A 22,388-nucleotide genomic window follows, 5' to 3' on the forward strand; every position below is an offset into this window, starting at 1 on the left:
CGTACCTACGACATTGCAGTGACAAACATATTTGTCATTGGCCATATAAGGCTGGTAATACACCATTTAGTACTGGTATACATCGGTCGATATTCCAATAAACACATTACCCCTTTCATCCTCCAGTCGTCCTCTCGGTGGCTTTCCGAGAGTAGCATGACCATTGACCATCCGGTACTCAGCCGTCGTTCACCACTTCCGCGAGTCCATGACTCTGAGGACGTCGCCATTCACTCTCCCGTCGACTCTTCAATAGTCTCTGGAGAGCTTACTTCAGCCTGCTGCAGTTGCCTGGTTTTCATGCTCGGCTCCTGATCGTTGAGTGAGCCTGCTCGGTAATCCCGTAGCTGTGTGCTCCGAGTACCAGCCTGTAGCACAGGAAGTCTGCACAGATGGCAGCTACCGTGCCGTGTGTGAGGTGGGGAGACGCACCTACAACAGACGGGGCTCGTCACAGAGTGACAGTTCTGTTTACAAACACTGCCGGCGCGGCGGCGCTCCGTCCGACCGGGACACTCGCCGACACTCAGCGGCGCCGAGGGCCACTCAGGGCACTCACAGACACTCGGCACACAGAGGTGTCTCCAGTCATTGACGAGCTCAGGGTCGCTGAGACGGGCAGCCTGCCAGGCCACGCGGCCCGGCCACTTTGGCTCGAGTACCCACAGCGTGATGTGGCTGTGTGTGGTGGAGGTCGGGACTGCAGAAGCTGAGAGAGAACGAGAGAGGGACTCGCCGGGTATTTATTTCTCTTCTCCGACCTTTACGTGACCTCCCAGATGCGAAAAGCGACTTGGGTAAACATGATATGGTTCAATAATTAGTCGTTTATTATTGACATCGTATCAATGACTTGACACCAATTACCGTTCAGGTGTAATGATAGGTAATTCGGTATTTCCGGCCTCCTAATAGTTGCTTTATAGTGGGATTTGCCTAATTGCAATTAGTTGTTCCTGGTATGATGAGAGCAGTAACTATTATTTGATAATAATGATGTCGGATAAACCGAAGTGTAGGTACAGTTTTATTCAACTTCTCGCTGTATTTTTTTATACCTATGAAGTGTACAAATACAACCTAAAAAACGTATGCTGAATCGTTATTAAGCCTTTTATGGGTGCGAAATGCTGAAAGTTGTTTGATATAGGCTCTGCTTACGAGTAGGTATGAGCAATATCGGTTGATATGAAGTAGCTAGTAGCTACTTCATATCAACCGATATTGCTTTGCGCATAGAAGCTACTACCTACTATGCGCAAAGAAAAGACACGCCGTCTGTAAACACTAACTAACCAACAAACATGGCATGTCCCGCAGACACGCCACCTGTTCATCCCCCACCCCCTCTCCCTGTGCACATTTTACTGTCACCCCTGTCCTTAGGTTCGAGCCGCGGGCCCCTCCTGCAGCCCCGTCTGTGTCTGGCTGCTGCTCACCGCTCAGCCGCCTACCATTCGTTATCACCGTGTCATATCTGGCGGCGGCTTTTTCTGGTCTCGACGGGCGCCGGCGCCCCTCGACGGGATCGCGCGGCGCCCACAGGTGTCCGCCAGGATGCATTAGCCCGGCCCAAAGACGCATGGGGTGAAGAGGTGACAACAACGACACTATTTATCTTCATTCTCAACTGTTTACTGTCGCCGTGCTCGCGCGGGGAGAGGAGGGGAGGAGGGAGAGAGCGCAGGAGCTGCTGACGGGTCGTCATGAGCCGGGCCGCCACCCGTTCCCCTCCGGCCGGGGGAAGGAGGATTCACCCGGCCGGCTCGGGGTCGTGTCTATTGTTATCGGCTCATTTGTCGGCCGGCTGAGTGCCGCGTATTGGCGGTGATTCGCCGACAGATACCGGCCCGGGGCCGCCCCGCACCCGTCCGTGCCCATGTGGGCATTGTTCGACCCGGCTGATTTGCTCCATTTCGTTGGCCACGTGATGATCCTACCGGAGATTTGGGGTGGAAATGGAACAGCTGACGGACGAGCTCTAGAGCAAAACGCGGAAAAGGTTCAGATCTTTCCGTGATGTGTTTCGGGGATTTGCCGAACGCTTCCGCCTTTTCTTTTTAGCGGATTTTAGCGGGCCTTGCATTTGCAATGCAGCATTAGTGTTTTGAATAGTATGACTAGCCCGGAAGCCGAGTGTGTGCAAAACTAGTAAAGTCTCAATCGACCGTGAATCGTTCCACGGCCTATTTATGCGGTTACAAGTGTGACTAAATTGCCTGTCTTATTCATCATTGTGATACTGACTGACCCAGTTATTTTGCCGATTTCTCCACACGAAGTCATTACGAGCTGAGGTTGAATTTGTTCATTTCACTGCGGAAGTTTCAGTGTCAATCGACCAGCTCATTTGCCTCACCTCTCAGTGGGCTCATTCCCTGTCGAGTGGTGTTAATAAAGTGATCAGGGCCGGTGCCGGCACCACCACCGCTCTCTCGGCGGCGGCACCTCGCGGCACGTGCCTCTCTCTCCCCGCCGCTCCCACAGCCATCGATTGGCTCCCACGGCCTCGGAAGGGTTACAATAGATCCACATCGCCCGGCTGAAATTGAAAGGCCGGCTGCGGCGGCGGCGGCGCCGGCACCCCTTTCGCCCTCCCCGCCGTGCCCACTGCAAATAATCAACAAACGGGTTGAATGGAGTCGAAATGTGCGCCAGTTTATCAAGTTGGCCGCGCCATAATTGAAGTCAACGAGCGTCATGGGGCGGCGGCCGATCTCACCCCTTCTGCGCCCCTCCCGTCGCCGACCGGCAGACGGCAATGGGCACGCTGACGCCACCAGAAAGGGTTGTTAGCAGCCGTGGGAATGGCAGCGCCGATTTATGAGCCCCAGCCGTATAAATCTGGCCGAGGAATTCCCTCCGGAAAGGGTTGATAGTCAAAAAGTGGCGTTTTATCGGAAATATAATGGGGTCATTTGGTCGGGCGCCGCGAAATCCGACTGGCGGGGGACGCTGAAAAGCGGTGCGACTCGGGACTCTGAGCCCCTTTGAGACCCGTGGAAGTGACTCGCGCATTCTCCGGAGGGTTTCCGACGGTCCCGGCGTTCTCCTTTGGTCTGGATGCCTGAAGGGTTATCGGGAGATGTACTGTCTGATGGGATCAGCCCTTTTTGGAGACTGAGTTCCGGGGTCCTTTGGTTGCTGTCAAATGGTGATTTCCTGTGAGACGCGTCTACTCTCACTTCCAGTGAAAAAGAGTGATGTCTGTTCTACCTCATAGCGTCTGTTGGGCTGAATCTGCATTGGCAGCATCCCTCCAAGTGAAACGGTGTTTAAAAAATATGTACATGCTTTTGAGCGGTGGAAGCTTTCCCAGACCTTAACCGATTTATAACCATGGACCATCGTGATACCAACCAGCGCCCTTGCAAGCTTTTGGTCAAGTGTCTGGCGTGAGTCCTGAGTCGCCTGAGAACGCACTAGACAGGTCAATGGTCATGGTCCAGGTCCTTACCAATATATTGCCTACTGGCCACTCCCTACCGCAGATCCTAACGAATGTCTTTTTCCCGTGCCCCGACAAAGCTCCCTCCCCAGCTCCTTACGCAGCTGCAACACTCCCAACACTCCCTCCCCTGTCCGCCCCCGTTCCTGGTGCCCATAGCCGGTCGGACACGCGCCCCGGACAGCCCGACTGTCCACTGTCCGCTGTCCGACTGACAAGACGGACACCCTGCGCGCGCGCCGGCTGCCCGGCCGGCCGGCCGGCTGTCCGGCCTGCTCGGTCACCCTGTCAGCCGCGGAATCACCCAATATGTCTGGCTGTGCGATGCTATCGAGGCCATTCCATCTTATTTGTTGGTCGACCCGCCGGTGGAAATTTATTATCATGTTTCTTGCAGCCGGGGCGTCACAGATAAACCACGACCTGGCGTTTACTAGGTTGATAGTGTTAATCTAACATGCGCTCAGCCAAAAAATGCGAATAAATTACGTGTGCCGCTCGCTGGCGGGTGGCATACCACTGTGTACGGGATAGATATGTGGTTTTTATCGGGCTCGGTCGTGTCGTGATGCTTTTTTGTCGGACGCGCGTGCAATGACGTGGAGAATGCATCGAACGCTTGCCATAACACGGTGTGTGAGGTGGCGCGGCGGGCGAGCCTGTCGGTTCTGAGGCGCGGGGCCCTGTGTCATGGCAGAGAGGCGCTGTCGAGTCATCCAGCACTCCGTGGAGTCGGTGGAGAGGGACGTGGGAGGGACGCCGTACGGACGCTCACCGGGGAGACGGGTGCGAACAGCGGCTGCTGCGATAAAAGAAAGGTGGTCCTGTCGTGGATGGGAGAAACAGCGATGATGCTGAGTATCATAGTGTTGCTGGAAAGGCGGATAAGCAAAGCACGGATTATTGATTGTGAGTAGTCGTCGTATTAATCATGACATTGCTGATGAGACGCGCCCGATTAAAAACTCATTGGGATTCATAGTGCTGCATGATTATGAATTCATAAAATTGTTGATGCTCATGACGCGTCACTACCGTGCCCCATAACGCTGTGTTAAATGAGCCTCTTGTCATTTATCAGCTTTGCAATTGAAAGAAGACTATAACTCTTGAGTTGTCCCGCAGCGTCCGTGCTGGTTCAAATGGTCAACGCTGCTGATGAATGTCACCTGTTGATCAAGGAGGCACACTTCATTTACTTTGCTGCTATCAAGGGGGAGATCTTTTTCGGATCATTGGCTATTATGAGCTGGACTCTGGACCGTCTTTGTCTCTTCAGCTCTTTAGTACAACGTTTAAGATCCATGGTTTGAGCATGCAGCTTTGGCTCAGGAGCTTGACAGCCACGGACTTAAATACCGTTTAGTCGGGCGGTTATCTCGCCTCCAGGGCGTCTTTCTTCATCTTTGTATCTTTGTAAGACTAGCCTTCTACAGCTTTGCTCCTCTCCATCGCCCGTCTATTTATCTGTCCGAACTCTTTCATTTACGTCTCCTTCTATCTCGTCGAGCAAAACCTGTTCTCCAACTGCTGTCGACAGAAGAGATCGTCCAATCAGAGCCCGCGCTGTGCTGGACTGCCCTGCCGGGGGCGTGGCTTATTTACGATCACATCAGCGCCTAATTCGCCGACTAACGCCCGAATCGTGACCTGTGGGGCCACATGAACGTCGGGGCGGCCCGGCCAGCCGAGTTATCGTGACAGGGCAGCTTTATTGGTGATAAACGGAGTCACCGGCCGCAGTGACGACACGGTGACAACAAAAGGTCGTGAGCGGGCGGCCTGTTCGGGCGCAGAGATGTCATACGAGTACGTTTTAAGAGGGGGGGGGGGGGTATTTATACGGGCGGTCCTTCGCAGCGCTGTTCTGTTAGGTTTATTCGGTTGTTTTGGGTGTAGCATAACATGTAACAGGACCTAATATTTCCCCGACAATTCGTTGAGTTTGACTTTGCCTTGCGTGTAAATGGATGTAAATGTGATATGTGTGATTGAGATTGATATATGTTCTGCTAATGCATATCGGTTTTCAAGATCAGTTTGATGTCAGAAGCTTGCACTCATCTAGCCATCATCTGGGTAGTGTAATGTTATCACTGTCCTCATGTGCCGTGCCACTATTCAAAAGTACCTAATTTTGAATTCCGAGCTAGGGCATCTGAAACATGTCCCTAGAATTCCTTAACCCGCGCCCTGGTGGGGTCTGTTTATAACGCGACCTGGTGGGGGGGGGGGGCTATTTTTTGCCCCCCCCTCGTATCTCCGAAACTACTGGACGGATCCGCAAAATTCAAACGGCGTTCGATAGCCCTGTCAAATTTGTTAAGGGAAACCAAATTTTATTGACCTCGGGGTCACCGATGACGTCACAGGTCAGGTCAAAGATAAAATGTTTCACCGTTCACGGGGCTTCTAGGGAAAGCGCTATAACACCGAGTAAAACGCATTTTGTCGAAAATCAGCGATAAGACGTCAGTTGTCTAGTACATATGTTGCTATTAGAGGTCACTGGTCATACCAGGTCAGGTCACAGGTCAGGTCACCAAAGGTCAGGTCACCAAAGGTCACCAAGGGTCACCACATGAACCCAACTTTACTAAGGTTGTGCGATGCATGTTTTATGGCCAGTTTTTCATTTCCAACCCAATGGTGTTGGTTATAAGACCATCAGGTACGGTTTAGGTCACTTTCTGGTGGAGGTCAGGTCAAGGTCAGGTAAAAAAAGGTCAAATTTCAAAGTTGATATTTTTGCATAAAAAGGGTATCGATTCGATGCAGCTCGTCACGGGGAGTCTAATGGTGGTCTTTGTTTTGCACTACGAGGTCTAGAATTGCTAAAAATTGAGTTTGAACATTTGACGTCATCAATTTTGAACAGTTTTTTCGCTATAACTTCGCCAAAAATAGAGGTATCAATCTAAAATTTGGTATGTGGATGGAAGGCGGTAAGGACTATCACATATATTCCTGTTTTTGCGAAATTCAAAAAACTTTTTGGATTTTTTTACTATTATATCCCAAAAATCTATTTTTTGATTTTTGGGGGTCAAAATCAAAAAAATTCAAAAATCCGAGATAACAGTTTTATAGCCCTGTCAATTCTACAGCTTTTATGTCCTAAACATTTTTCTGTATTTGCAAAGCTTTAGGCCTGACAGCTCTTCCCGCGAAACCCTTTTTTGGGTCGAAAACGGCAGAACATGACGTCACTCTGACGTCATTTCCGGACAACCTATCATAGCTTTTGGAAAAATTTTTGGTCACAATGTGTAAAATTGATGTCCGGGAGGGTACTGAAAGTTTGGTGACGATCGGCGCAGCGGTTCTGGAGATATATCGAAAAGTCTGGAGGGGGGGGGGGGCAAAAAATAGCCCCCCCCCCACCAGGTCGCGGGTTAAATACCACGCACGTCACGTGTTGTGCTTTAGACAGCAGTGATTGGACCACCTCACACCCATGTCCACACCACTCTGCCCGCGTGGCTCGTGTCGCGTCCCCATCCCTCTAACCTCACACACACACACACATCTCCACACACACACACACACACACACACAGGCTGGCTGTCCGGGCGGGCGTGCAAAAACGCACCTCCAGGACAGCTCGCTCGCGGGTGGGCCGGCCGGCCGCCTGCCCTCACCAGCAGTGAACGTCCACTCACCGATTTATGGCCGGCTCTGCACCGCTGGACTGCGCCGGGATGCCGGGCCAGGGGTGGTGTTGGCGCTGCGACGCTAACGGCCGGCCCGCGGGGCGGCAGAGGAGCCGGGGAGGTAATGATGTGTCGAGGTGCTGTGAACTTACCCACGTGGTACAGAAGGAGAGGTTCGAGGGACTGCACGTCAGAGGTTATCCAATAGAGATGTAAGTAAACGATGTCATTGGATGGGCGCCCGATAAAAGTTTACTGGTTTGATAATGACATTCAAGTTTTGAGTTACTGCTCCATCTACGTTTGGTTTATTTACTGGACACATTAACATGCAAACAACCTCGATAGCAGTTGGCTACTGGCTGTCATAGTCAATAAACATGCAGCGCATGCTTAAACGAAGTCAATGCTAATCGTCTGCGGACGCGGTAATGCAATTGGGAACATGGGGCTTCAAATTATGTAGTAGATCTGTTACGTCGTAGAACGTTTCTCAGTAAAAAGGGCAGCCTTTTAAAAAGGCTGCCCTCCTCACTCCAACATTCAGGCGTCAATGCCATTCCGCAGCGCACGACGGGTTCGCCTTTCTGTCGATAGATGGCGTTAGTAACAAACGCCGGAAGGTATACTGCACCGCATGGCGCCTGACTTGTGGCTGGTGCGGAGAACCGTTCACCGGAGACCAGCGATAGCCATCGATAGCTGTTGGCGGTTACTGTAATTCTGGAACTAGCCACACAGCAGCATAAGCATCGTAACCATTTACTGCTGGTGATATAAACATTTGGTTAGACCGTTTTAAACGTCAACCGGCATCGCTTGACACGGATAGAAGAGATGAGATTTAGTCGTCTAACGGTACCTTCCTCCTAATCTTTAACCGCAACCCAACATCATTCGTGTGTATTTTATTCATTGACAAATATTTAATACTTTTTTAGGTAGCCATACACATATTTCGTTTATAAATGCTCAACATCTTGTGACTTTTAACGCATTTCTTTTTTGGATGTCGTCAAGGCTGCCAAATGGATAGGTGTCAAATGCCAAATATTTGACACCTATCCATGCCTATACCTAGAGATGAGCGTGCCATATCTGGTTTTGATGTGCTTCTCGAAAGCTGATAGAGCGTCTCCACACTCGTTGCACCCTGCCATTCCGATCCTCCCTCTCTCATCTGTACTCATGCCGGGGCCCCACCGGACCACGTCGCTGAACTGCGACTGACTGCCGGCAGCGCTCGCCGCTCGCCTAGTTCCCGATCCGGCCGCTAGATGTCAGGCGCTGTCCGGTGGTCGGCCGCCGCCGGCCGGCCGTGATGAATTATGCCTTTGTTCGGCGCCGATTGGCCGATGGCTGATGGTGGCCGAGCGCTGGGCGGAGCCTCGGCGGCGGACTCTGATGCTAAAATAAGATAGCGGGAGGAGGGAGGAGGGCGGCGGCGGCGGCGAGGACGGGTCCGTTAATTGTCTGAGAGGTGTCCCGAGCAGCCCGGCCGATAGTTTCCTCACGGACCGGAGCGAACGGACCGACGGACTGCCGGGAACGGTCAGGTGAGAAATTACCGACCGCCCTGCTCTGATTGGACGATGGCGGTGGTGTAGTTGAGGGCTTTGACCACAGGTGGCGCCACCGGCGCTGTTCGGGCCTCCAGTGACCTGTGACCACCGCGGGCTCGAGGGGTGCGTTACGCCGTCCATGTTCGGGATAGCATGGGTCGGCCGGCCCGCTAAGCCCGGCATCAGGACTGGGTTACAGATATGCAAATTGACGAGTTATCCTGTTGTGGATTTGATATTTCCTCCAGTCCCTGGTGGACAAATTTACTATTGTTTTTTTCGGATGTTTTTATTATCGTAATTATCTCTCTTGTAAACATTTTTCTTGTCTTTAAGTTACTGAAGCAAGTAGAGTTAGTACTTGTATCGCCTATGTGTAAAACCCGAACCGCGGATTAATTTTTGGCCTTGCTCAACACTTTGGCAGTCGACAAATTGGATGGTATTTAGTTACAAAGACATGCACGCGTAACACATAAACTTCCGCTCGCACAGCCAGTGAAATTAATCCAGTTCCGTTTCACCCTCTGGGTATCATGATTAGCTGCTTATTTCAGTGTGTGACATCACTGGAACCCTAGACGCCGTCTCGGGCACGGGCGCGGCGCGGGCCGAACACACGTCCGGACCAGTCTGAATGGCCCATTGAGGACGCCCCCATCTGATCTACGATCTCGGCTGGAGCTGCAGCGAGCCGGCTCGGTCATTGTCTCCGGCCGCTCCCAGACGCCAGAAATCAAAAGGATGGCCGTCATAAAGTGCCGGGCGCTGTATGAACGTGATCCGGGGCCGCCGCCATCGCCCGGCACCCGGTCCCGGCTCCTCCGGGCCGGCACGAGCCCACAGAGGTCAGAATGGTCCGGAGCATTTCCTGCAGACGGCTCAGGCACGGTTTTAGATCGGTTCAACTGTGGCCCTGCTAGTGCTTCGCGGTTCCGAATGACTTGGCTCTCTGTCCGGTCACTGGTCAGGTCAGTTGGCTCGGTCGTCGTTCATCTATGGTCAGGTCGTTGGTGACTTACATAGGTCAGGTTGGTGGTCAGGCCGGTGATCCGATCCGCCCTGTCTGAGCACAATACCTCCAGTCTGTCCCTGAGGATTTTTTTCAGAGTCAGAGTTAGTTCAGTCTGGTCCAGTCTGGTCTGGTTCCAGTCGAGGTCTGGTCGAAAAGGTCTAATCGATACCGCAAAAGTAAAATATCGAGGTCCCTCAGACACATATGTCATAAGGAAGGAAGGGGTGTTGGGGGGGGGGGGCTGACCGCGGTGGGAACCGACTGGACGCTGCTGTGACGGGCTGTCGGGGAACAGACGGGCGACTGACACCATGTGTCAGGGGAGGGGTTTGGACGGGGACTGATCGCACTGACCGCCGGCCGCACAGCTATGGCAGGACGAGCGGTGACGGGGACGGGTAGGGGTAGGGGAGAGTGGGGGCAGGGACGGAAGAGGCAAACAGAAGCCTCTCACGAGGAAGCCTTTCGCACATGACGGGCCACCGCACCCCCATGACAGCACGTGGCAGCTAATCCACCGATCCAGAACCGACCCAGCACAACTCGGAGCTCAGAGCTCTACTCAGCTGGTGGGTGGGTCAAACCAGCTCAGTGACCACCTGCCATGTGTTGATCAGAAGCAACCTTTGGTATTTGAATCGGCATGGTAGTACCCCCGGCTGCCAGACTGACAGATGGTATTTACAGCGGCAAGAGCTCACTAGCACCGCAGGGGATGTTCAGTGTGTTTACATGTTTGTTATCGTGTGCGGTAGTTCAGCGGGACAAGGTGGCTATCGCCCAGGTGATAGCTGTTTTAGTGCGATTGTTAGTTCGAGTTTTGCATTCAGACGGTTTTATTGTCTAACTTGTCTAAATTAAAGGTGTCTGATGAGCTTATGGGAGGCGAGAGACGTTGTTTACGCATGTGATGTGATTTCAATGTTCTTGATAGTGGATTGTTTTCTCCTTAGGTTTTTGTAGAGCTGCAATGCTTGCTTGACATCTTGCCCAGTTCACATTTAAAACGCGTGCGTTTCTCAGCGAGTCGTGACTACCAAAAACACGGCCTGGATCATTCCTGACCGTGTCTCTTTGTTTTGAGATTCGCTGCTCGGCAGTCGCCGGTCGCTCGCGGCTTTCCCATGGCTATGTCCCCTCCTCTCGCGCACCATACTGTTCATCAGACTCAGAGGTCCGCTCGGCTGAGCACGTTTTTCCCAAGCAAACAAACAGACCCTCGCGGCGCGACCTTCTGCACCGCTCCTTCCCCTGCGGCCCGGAGGGGAGGGGTGTGTACCGGGGGGGGGGGGACTGGGGGCGGAGCTGTCACTCGCGGCTGACAGTCCGTCAGCCGGTCAGCGGTCACCGGACACCAGGTCGGCGCGGGTCAGCGTCACCGGAGCCGCCGCCCGCCGGCCGACCGGCGTGACGGCGCATAATGGCTCGCCGACCGCACTCCCCTGGATGACGCCGGTAATGTCACGCGTCCACCGCACCGACCCTAGGGGAGGGAGGGCCCAGTCGCGACCAATTTGTCCCCCGGGGTGGGGAAGGGAGAGCAATGCTGCCGTGGCTGTGGCGGTGGCCCAGATGGTATGGACTAAGTTCTGGTGTTTGGTAGTCGGTGGCCATTGCTGCATAGTTTTACTTGGTTATCTAGTTGCAGACTGCATGTTTAAACTCTCTTTGTGCTTACATCTCGCCTCACTAGATTTTGCACGTTGTGTTAGTGAGATGTTTGTTTTCTTGGAAGCTTGTTTGCATTTCACACCCCACAGACTTCTCTATATATGGACTGTGCGCTGATTTGGGAAATCAGCATTGGAGGCCCAAATTTCTGAAGCCGTAATATGAACCCATATGTTGTAACACAATACCCTTTTATTGTTTCCTGTCGACAGGCTGAATTTTATGTAATATATTTTGTTTTTGTTCTATCTATTGCTCGTAGCTCAGAATAAGAAAGGCTTCTGGTCGATATGAATCTGTATTGGAACATCATTTCACGTTCATCGACACCCATTGATGTCCTCGTGTCAAGTTCATCTCACATTGCACCAGTGGGCTTGAAAATGGCGTTAGTCCATTTTCACCGCGGGATCCAGCGAGAAACTGGATCCCTCAATCATCCCTTTCTTCTTCCCCCGTGTGCTGGATTGTTCACATCTCTGACATGGCTGGCTACAAACTCGCGCGACAGGGCACCGACCGCGCTGGTGGTAAAGGTTGGCGGTAATGCCGATGGGGGACTTTACGGGAAAATGTGTGTCTGCTGCAACGGTGTCTTCACTGTTCTTCTCTGCTACCCACTTTTTCGCACCACGCATCTACACATAGTCGCACTTTCACACATTCGCACATGCGCATCACCAATTGCAACGTATCCCTCCGTCTGCTCGTTTTCCACTCGCTGCTGAATGATAAGACGATAGCTCTTGTGACGGTCGTTCCCATCACGTTGTCACGCTGTAGCTATTGTTGCTTTTATTGTGTCCCTTCGTCCCATGGAGACGTAGCCGAGCAGCTCTGAAGGGACCTGTGGGCGGCCCCCAGGGCCACCACGATGCTGCCGCTCCGCACCTCCTCCATGTTGGGGTTGATGGTCGCCATCAGGCGATGTCGGGTGCCCATCAGAGCCGGGCACCGCAGGAGGACATGCTTGGGCTGTCCGCCTCCTCTCAGCAGACGGGTAGAGTGCGGCTCTGCATTGTCGGTCGTCGCACTGGTTGCACCCCGACAGCCAGGAGGGCGCCAACCCGACTCTGTGGCGCCATTGGGAGGAGCTTGTCCAGTGGCTGGCGCGGAGCTGGTGGATGTCCACCGCCGCTGGCCGGTCGCCGCCGGCAACGGTAGGCGGGAGTCGATCCCCCGTCAGCTGGTGGAACCAGCCGGCCGGCCAGGCCCCGACGGTGCGAGCCCTCGCCACTCTGGCGGCGGCCCAGTGGGCCTTCTGGACGTCTATAAGGATTTGTTTTTAGTCGAGTATGTTTGCCTTCTTGGCGATGGTGTCGGCCCTCTCGTTGCCTTCCAACCTGCATTGTGAGGGCACCCACTGTAGGTAGACCAACAGGCCTCCAGCTGTCAGTCCCCAGAGGGCTCTGCAGATGTCCGCTCCGAGCGAGGAGTGCTGGGCGGCCCAGCCACCTCGGATGGCGGCGAGGGCGGACTGCGAGTCGGTGCAGGCTACGATGGTGTCTTCGGCGTGCGGCGGGTTCTCCAGCAGCTAGGAGAGAGCAGCTCGGAGGGCGACCATCTCAGCTCGGAAGCTGGAGCACAGGTAACCTGCCGGGGCGCGGATCGAGTGCTCTTCCCCGTTCGGCCAAACGATTAGTGCCCCCGGCGCCTCCGTCATATTCTGTAGCTCGTTAGTTACAGTATGCTCTTCGCCCTTGGCACATTTCTTGGCTTCTCCGTCAAAAATGCCCACAGCTGGCCTAGAAATGGTGACCTGCCAGTTTCCTGAGATATCCAAAGTAGAAGTTCCTGTAATAACAGGCCACCACCGGCACAGATGTTTGTCCCAGCTACTTATACTCCAATCAGTCCTATGCACCTTGTTTCTGCTCCACCGCTATTTTTCCGTCCGTTTTTCGCAGACTGGCGTATTCTTGAGCTTCCCGATCCCGATGCAAGTTTTGCGGTAACATTTAAGAGCGGCGACCTTCATCGTTTAACATTGATGCGAAGGGTACGAATTCCATCATTTCATCGAGCATTCTTCCGAGATTTGATCCAGACCATAATGAACTACAACCCCATACGACACACTGGATAAACTTCATTGTTTGATTGAATAAGCTTACTTCTTTTGGATGTAGTGGCGTATCACTGCCATGGGTACCTATGGCATTATTTAGCGCGGCGTAGCTTCGAACTGCGATGGCGAGTTGTTCTTTTCACATTAACTGCTAGTCAAGTTAAATGAGGTAGTGATCGATAATATTCTTTCCTTTTTTGACCATTTTTTCGAGCTATTTCTTACTTATTTTTACTGCTTCTTGTGGCCCTATATAATGTATCGTTATTTCTCAAAACCCTTTTCAAAACCAACGTAAATGACTAGTTCCGACAAATTAGCAACGACAACCAACAATGCAACCAACATTCAAAAGCAAGAAAATGCGCGCAAAGTACGGCTGCATTTGTGAAGTATATACCTCCAGCGTGAACAAATGGCTAACTGAACGAGAAAACATGTTCTCATTTATATACATTTATTTCTTATTTATTTTGAATTCAACAAAAAAAAAATGTAATCCGACAGGTAGATAAAAGTATGGGCTATCCTATATCCAAATTTGTAAATATTCTGACACCCTTTTCATTGTAAAAAGATGGATAAAAGTGCACTTATTTTTGGGCCTCCAATGCTGATTTCCTCGGATCAGCGCACAGTCCATATATAGAGAAGTCTGTGCACACCCACACTATTTGCACCTAGCTAATTTTTCGACATTCGCCATCATTGTTTGCATTTCCATCATGAGGCTGTTGCAGACCTCGGTGCGTGTTTTGACTTTTGATGGTATGTTTTGCGGCGCTGTTTTGGCCGTGTCTGCCACTGCTGTCTCCTGTAAACAGCGGGTGTCAGCACTAGCAGTCGGCACCCCAGCACTCGGCGGGGCGCCGGTCGGCCGGCCTGCCACGCAGCTTAGACACGCACTTCTTACCGCCCTATGAGCAAACGGCGGCGGTGTTGGGACGCGTCAGCCGGCTGTCATAGGCCCAACAGCCGGCACAGAACTAATGTCTGCCGCTGCCGCGCCCGGCCCCGGCCCTGATAAATGACCGACACAGGATTGCGAATTCGTTTCTTTGAAGAGGCTGACGTGCTGAGAAGAACTGCACGTGGTCGGGCCGAGTTTAAAGGTCCCCGTTGAGTTAACATTCCCACGTTAATGATTTATCACCGGACGGCTAGTTAAGCGAGTGCCGTTTCTGTTGGCGATTCCTCCACTGCCGGAGACAGAAGCCATCAGGTGCCGACGAGACGCGGCTGGCACCGTCCGTTTTTCTCCGGTCAAACGCCCGCTAACGAGTTTTTTCTTTTGAGCTGCGCCTCATTTAACATCGTGGTCAGAATTATGTTTGTCTGTCGTCACTCAGCCGCTGGAATAATAGCGTTGCAGCATGAATCCGCTGCTGGCTGATGTCGGCAGCTCGCCCGGATACAAAGAGACCGACGCTGGGTCAACACTCTGTCGGCGGCGGCAGCCAACCGGAGCATGTCGGGGCCGCTGAGACGAGCCGGCTGACCGCCGACACGACAGGTAGTGACAGGCAGCAGGGCGGTTAGCGGGCCGGGCAGGGCGGTTAGCAGAGCGAGCCAGAACACCTCCGGTCCGCCGACGGCGGTCGAAATCTGGGGCAGGTCACGGAATTCATCGGGGCACTGCCCACGGGACAGGCGGATGGGTTACCACCAGCGACGCCCATTGCCCATTCCTCTCCGAGACTGGCCTGATGAGTCCTTGACACTTAGCGATGCAATTTATTGTTGACGTTACCAGTCCGTGTTAGGGCGATCGGGTGAATTGACAGCGAAGCGATTCAAGCGCAAGGCTAATGGCGTGTTCCTCGTTTTCGATATTCAGCCACTACATATGAAGCCAGTGTCATCATATCTACAAATAGTTTGCTATGGGAGCGACACGTACGGCTGCTTCCGTCTCCGTCTTCCCTTTCTTCGTCTTTTCGCTTCTTCGTCTTTCCGTTTCTCCATCCCTCGGCTCGAGTTGCTGCTGTAGGAAACATCCGTCGGCAGACGACACAAGGGCCGGTGCCGACGTATTCCGCACAGAGGCGCTGCGCTTGGGTCCCCTTGATTAACGACCTGGTCTGATTCAGGACCGGTCTGTCGACACCAAACAGCCGGCCCGCCCACCACAGCCCGCCGACGCCGCCTTTTATCTAGAAGAAATGGTGGCTGCCTGCCGCGCCACAGCTTTCTGGGAAGATGGAGGTCTCTTGAGGTAGTTAGTGCTGGACGACTGTGCTGCACTGGTAGCGAATCGGATCGAAAAGTTGAGAGAATCTCGCATATGACAACCTAAGCGGCTGTCCCAAAATGTGTTGATGTGGGTGGGAAACGACATCCAGATAAAAATCATTTTGCACTCTCATCCTGAATTTTCCCAGACCAATTTTCCACTCCCAATTTTACCGAGAAACAGCATTTGCTCTGATGAACGTTTTACAACCTGCATTTGACCACAATTTTACATAAATTAATGTTATTGATCCTTTTCCACTCTTTATAGGTCTAACCTGATTGGCAATTTTCCACTCCTATCCCCATTTTTGGAGAGGAATTTCCCCTCTGACACCCTGGCCAAATTATAATTTTGGGACACTGAAGCGGCCCGCACTCATTTTTCGCTGAGCCATGAAGGGTCTGGTTTAGGCGTTGAGATGGCAAGGGTTTCCGGTATTTTATGGTGGGACTAATCGGTGGAGATTTAATGAGGCTACATCCCGAATGTGTGAAAATAACGGGCTGTGGAGACAAATCATCAACTCCCCTTACAACAATCGGACCGACGTGAACACCGGGAGAGTGCTAATCCCTCGGGTACCGACCATTAGCGCCCATTTGCCGCCTGCCTGTTGACTGCACTAATGTCACACCTGCAGTGGTCCTCAGACCGGACCGGACCGGACCAGGGACCGGACCCCTCCCGGATGGCCGCCACTCCGCCTGACTCACCGGGGGTGTAATGTCGGTCCGGCCCCGGCAGCGGCCCCAGGTCCGGCGCCTCGTTAGATCTCCTTCCGGTGCCCCCGCCGCCGTCCCAGCTCCGGCGGCGGGGGAACAAAGACACCGAGGGCGGCCGGCGTCTGGAGGACACTGAACGCAGAGGTCTGGATTCGGGACCGACTCTGATGGTGCCGGCTGGGATCAGTGGGTCTCGACAGTGATTGATCGGGAAACGGGAACAGGCTATGATGCGTTGGCATTGCTGAATTAGAGAAGGTTTATGCCTTTTGTATTTAGACATTCAGCTTACAGTTTGCAGTAATGACTTCCGACGGGAAGGGTGCATGCGATTTGAGCTTATTTTGTGATTTAATTGAAAGGATGGCATCAGAGCTCGTCATCCCTACTATCTTGCTCCTGCGCAGCGGTACTGTCCTCCCGTATACCTACCGTTTACTGCCTCCATTCGTCCACCCCAGGCGGGTCGTCTTGGCTCGTGCCGTGCTGTGGGGGATGGGACTATACTGTTCATGGGACCCGGGGATTTTATGACACCCTCTGCGCTTCCTGTGTCCATGATCACCGTTACGGCCAGCCGCCGCTATAGAGGGAGAAGAGGACTGCCCGCGGCACCGCAGCTGTGGCTGTTCCATGGCACGTGCTGGCCACAATGACCCCTCAGTTACTGCTGAGAGATAGAGGTCGCAGAAGTTACAGAACGGGAAGCCGGCATTGGAGGTAACCCAGGTTACAGCTACCGTTCTTTTCGGGCGTCGTTTTGGTGGTAGACATTTGCTGCCCGTGGACGCTTTCTATTGCGCAGCACATTCATCAAAAACATTGAGTGAGGCTACCTCAAAAGGAGCCGGTATCTCGAATGGAATCCAAAATGGGGCAGAGTCGGCTAGAACTAAAGCGACCGCCTTTGCAAATCGATCCGTTCAAAACATATCGACTTCATGCATAAATCAAATATTTGTCTCATTCGGTTATCAGCACGCAGATTTGACTGATGATTGAGGTTTATGATTGAACTGGATGATATTTTCCTTTCATGATCGGCTTGTTTTAACTTATCTGCTTCCCCTTGCGTTGAAACTTGAACGAATGTCTGTTTTTAGTGTATCTATAAACCTGTTATTGTTTGTTACTTACTACCTACATTTTTATATAAATATTGAAACAAAACATATAAAATAATTTTTGAATATCATCTTGTATGCACATCCAAATCGCAGATTTTATTTCTACGGGCGTTTCATTAGCACCAGCCTTGCGTCTCGAACGCCCGTTCACCGCGCTATCAGCCGCGAAGTGTGAAAACATCAACCGGACATGGTGATTAGCCTCCACAGAGTGCATTAATTGAGTAGTCAGCTGTGTTAAATGGCCTTTCCGCTGGTCTGCGGCGCGGCCAGTGAGTCTGATCGAAGATGACTGCTATTCTGCCTACCGGGCACAGACAGCGCGCGACAAAAACCGCGCCGTCGTTTTTGTGGCTTCCCTGTTACCGCAGAGGAGACGGGGCTCCTGGTGGTCGCATGGGCGATCACAAAGGTCCCAGGAGGGTGGCCGACAAAGATCCTGCCCTGTCTTGTATTTATATGTCGTTTCTTGCTATGCAGTGGATGCCGAGAGGCTGTGTTGTCAATGTTCTTTTCGTTTTATCTGCCGCTCCATCAATTGTTTTTTTTTTATGTGGTGCTTGAAGTTATTCAATTTCTGTCTCAACAATGCATTTTCGCATGATTTGACATCAAGCTTAAATATAAGGCCAGTTAGCATTTATGACCACGGTTCAGGGCCGCCCAGCTCTAGTGGCTTTGACCATGTGCTTCGTTATTGCTTCTGAATGTTTTCTTTTGCCGTTTTTCTGTTAGCTTAGCCATAAATTCTAATCACTTTGTCATGGAATGACCGTTTCACTGGCTAGCGCCCATCTGTTTCGTACTAATCACGCTAACAAAAAAAAGTTAACTCGGCAGACCGTCCATCGCGAGCACATTTTGATCGCTCCTTGGGAACCTCCCCCGCCCCCGTGGCGTCGTTCTCGATGCCACGAGGGACGTGCGGGGAGAGAAAGGGTCGCCGGCTTCCCCTCCCGTGAATACGGAAAAATGTGCGCGGCAGTGGGGCCGCCAGGGCGCACTTGTTTGTATTCTTTCTCTCTCCCGGCTGCGGAGAGGGCCGCTGCACCCTTCCCTCCCGTCGCAGCCGTCGGCCCGTCGCCGCCGTTGCTGGCCGGCCCGTCGGACAACCTGTGCGGCACCCACTTGTTCCAGTGCGGCCCGTCGCCACCGGCGGCCGGCTGTCCCGCGGCCGCTGATTGGTGGCCGTCTGAGCGGCGGTCGGTCATTGGTCGGCGGGGCGCTGGCCGCCCCCCGTGCGCCCCGCGCCTTCCGAACGCCGCCCCGAGCACGAGCACGCCAGTCGTTCGGCCGAGCCCCGCGTGCGCCGCGAAAAACTCAGCCGCCCGGTAGCAGGGTCACCCGCGCTCGGCTGCGCGCGGCTCCGGTTTCCCGCAATTGTGGCTTCTTGAAACCGAATCTGCTGTTTAGGCATCGTTCTCATAGTGGTTGCACGCGCAAAAAGTGGTGGCCGCCGCCGGTTGCGGGGAGTGCGCCCGCTCGCGCCGGTGCCGCCCGCCGCAGTGGCTCGTCATGCTCGGTATCGGAGGTGGGTGACGCTCCGGGAGTTCAGAGTGAGGTGTGAGTTGAGTTTGACCTGCGGGCTGCGAGTGACCGTTTGGGACCGCATCCCGACTCGATCGAGACAGTGCTGTCGATTCGCGCCGTTCTGTGTGTGTCTGGGTGACTTCGGTGCTCCCCGGTGACCTGCTGTGACCTCGAGTCGAGTCTATCGGTGACCCGCGGTGACCTGACCGTGATGACGTCGATGGTTACCCACGCCATGACCCCGATGGCCCGGTTCGAGGAGCCGCCGCAGGATCCGGCCGCCATGGACCACCAGGTAACGCGGGGGTCGGGTGGACGGTCGTAACATGCGTATTTCCCGACAATACATAGGCGGCGAACAAGGGGGGCACCGGGGCACCGTGCCCCCTAAGATTTTTGCATTATATCATGGGCTGTGCATGGAAAGAATGGGACCAAAAGTCAGCAGCCCCCCCCCCTAATTAAAGGTGTTCCGCCGCCACTGCGACAATACACGGCACCAGCACTCGCTGTGCCATCGTTCGGCAATGATTACATCCGGCTTGCTGGGATGAGTTTTTGGTCCTTTGATTCCTTGATTCTCTGAGTCCAATCTTCCCTTCTCTCGAACTTGGTCTTTGCTTTCAATTTGATTTATTTTAGAAACGCCGCTTTTCGCTTATTCACTGCTCATATTACTCACGCGATGGAGCATCACATTCTTTGCTCAGTTGTCTGCGTCAAATATCCTGAGCCCATTCCAAACAAATTAGATCCTGAATTGTAGGTGTCAATTTTGTGACAGAAATATGGAACCTAAAAATGATGTGTTTACTTTTCCTTAGAAATTTGAAGACGTCCTGCGTATTAAAAGTTTCAGAATCTTACATTAAAAAAGATGCCACCGAAGTGTTTGGCTTGGTTTAAATAGGTATTCACGGGAAATTGTCTATACTGAAATACGTGGAGTATTATTTCGACGTTTCGTGCTTTCGTTGGTCCATGCCTGGTGTCAGTGTGGTTTAATGTTTCCAGAGGTGGAAAAAAAAAAACAGAGCAATTCATTTTGTGAATTATCTGCGTATTTAAGTACAAATAGTTCGCGAGTCGGATTCCTTCAAGTGCGAAACATAAGCGAAACATACAAATTGCACTGAAATCTTGTCTTGAATTTCTGTATGTGTTAACATGAAATTATGCTATGACATTTCATCACTTCATTTGTTTTCACTTCCACTTGATCCTTCGCAGTACGTTACTCAAGCATCTCAGATGTTTCCGTTTCCCTTAAAACCATCCCAGTGCGTTACTCGAGCCTGGTTTTCGCGCGGCCCTAATTATACACGACCACGATTTAGGGACGGACACTGCAGCCGCCCACGGGCCGGGACATTGCACGGGCCGTGGACGCGGCTCGGCGGATGTTTACGTCTTACCACTTCTCCAGAAATGTTTTATTACGGGTTGATGAAACTGGCTGCTCGGACATGACCGGGGCCGGGCGGACACGAGCGTGACAGGTCCCGTGCAGGCGCGCTAAAGCCGGCAAGGACGGCCGCCCGAGCTGCCCGCAGCGATCGGTCCCCCGTAACAGGCTGTTATACTAATAGAGGAACGGGGAGTGGTTGTAAATAATGAGAGTATTTATAGGTGTGTGATTTGTGCGATTTGATCCAGTTTTTCTGTGTCGTTTCACAGACTTATGATAGGGAAGTTGTATTGTTGCTAAATATAGTGACGAACACTACCTTACTCGCCACGATGAGCACTCGAGGACTTGTATTCTATTTTCGTCACTATTCGGCAGATTTATCAAATGTGTAGTTTGATAGCGTGATGATTGAACGTAACTACAACGGTTGGAGAACAGCTGGAATTGTTTTTACCCTGTGGGATGTCGTGGAACGTTTGGTATCTTTTAGTTACATTTTATGTTAAATTATCTGTATTGGCCGACAATGGCGACTGATCTATTAGCGCGAAACTGATATAATTGGTGCTCTGCAAGTGGTGAGAATGGGACCAGTGAACTCGAGAGACGTTCATATGGAGATCAGACTACCGAGTCTGCTGGACAAGGCAGCGACGAGTCGATCTCACGGGTGTCTGATCAAACCTGAGATGGCTGGCGTGTGATTTTGCCGATTGCTGAGCCTCAGCTGCTGATCTTTGGGTGCTGACAGAGCTGACCATCAGCAGTGACCGCTGACAATCAGCTCCAGCTTCCTGGTTCGGTGATAGCTTCCGACCGCTGCTTACTGCCTTTTGTTGGTTCTCTTGCGATACAATCCGGGGCTCAGCCTCACATCGATTGCGAGAATTTAGTCACACATAATCTGAGCTTTCAAAGCTAACCTCCGAACAGGTGTTAGGCGGGGCTGCGATTCGGTTGTTAGTTTGTTCAGATGTGGAAAAGGCACGAGTCTCGCCACCTTCCACTAGCAAACCGTGACTACTATCCTCGGGAGATCCTGTGACAATAACACGTCGAGCCCTGCGGTACAAACTCCCGTCAGAGAGCAGTGTGCAAAGGATGTGTTTGACTCGGGGAAAGGTCAGTTTGGTTGTGGCTCATGCGATGGCCTACCTTTGTCTTCCGACACCGACGAAATGGCGAACGGCTATGCGAATGCTGGTGGTCGAAATATTTGCTTTCTAGCTTTCCATGATTCACGGGCTAAGGGAAGGTAAATATTAGGTTATGATAATGCAATATTTATAATTAACAATGCACCAATGCGTTTCAGTAGATGACATTTCAAGTTTTATATAATGAAGCCATAAGAGCTAAGAGTGTAGTAAGCAATTAGCGAAGAACCGGCGTTTATAAAATTTGGTATCGCCCAATTGCCAAGTCCTTTTGAAATGTACCACATGTGTCTCCCGATCCCAAGATATGATTATGAAACACGATGAAAGCTCTTGTCGGCGTGTTGCATCATATCGAAGATCATTTACCTGTAGCAAATCAGCATCTTGAGCTGCTTCATTGATTGAAAATAGCTGCTTGGCGGGCGGGTGAAACCGGACCCGCTGGGGTGTATTTGTGCTGGCCGCGGTACGTATTGTGGTACGCTGCGGACGGAGGTCGAGCCGGTGCGGCTGTCTCCGCCGCTGCTGCACGAGCTGCTCTGCCAGCGACGGAGGGTTGTTCAACGCTCAGCCGTCAGCCCCGGTCCCGCACGGCTGAGGTCAACTGAGGTCGAAGCAGGTGGTATAGGGACGGTCACAAGGGCGGGCGCTGGCGCGGTCTTAGCGACGGTCTTCTTTCTATGTTTGATGAATATCTGGGGATGCCGAGATGACATGCCAGGGCATCAGTGTCATCGCATTATTCGGTCGTTAGTGGGTCAGCGGTCGGTTCACCTTCCCTTTGC

At 52.4% G+C, this 22,388-nt stretch overlaps 1 protein-coding gene across 2 annotated transcripts in view; it reads left to right on the forward strand.

The window, feature by feature from the left end:
• Positions 1–22,388, forward strand: part of LOC122389321 (eyes absent homolog 2-like) — a 118,467-nt gene that overhangs the window by 23,272 nt on the left and 72,807 nt on the right. Inside the window, exon 1 of one of the 2 annotated variants that reach the window (XM_043381209.1) lies at positions 18,713–19,327. The exons of the other annotated variant lie outside the window; for it this stretch is intronic. Coding sequence (XP_043237144.1) covers positions 19,244–19,327 — 84 coding nt within the window. The 5' untranslated portion in view covers positions 18,713–19,243. Of the gene's footprint in view, positions 1–18,712; positions 19,328–22,388 lie in introns of those variants that run through there. 2 annotated transcript variants of the gene reach the window in all.

The sequence above is a fragment of the Amphibalanus amphitrite genome, unplaced genomic scaffold, assembly GCF_019059575.1.
Source record: "Amphibalanus amphitrite isolate SeventyFive unplaced genomic scaffold, NRLGWU_Aamphi_draft 000354F_arrow, whole genome shotgun sequence".
Taxonomy (NCBI): domain Eukaryota; kingdom Metazoa; phylum Arthropoda; class Thecostraca; order Balanomorpha; family Balanidae; genus Amphibalanus; species Amphibalanus amphitrite.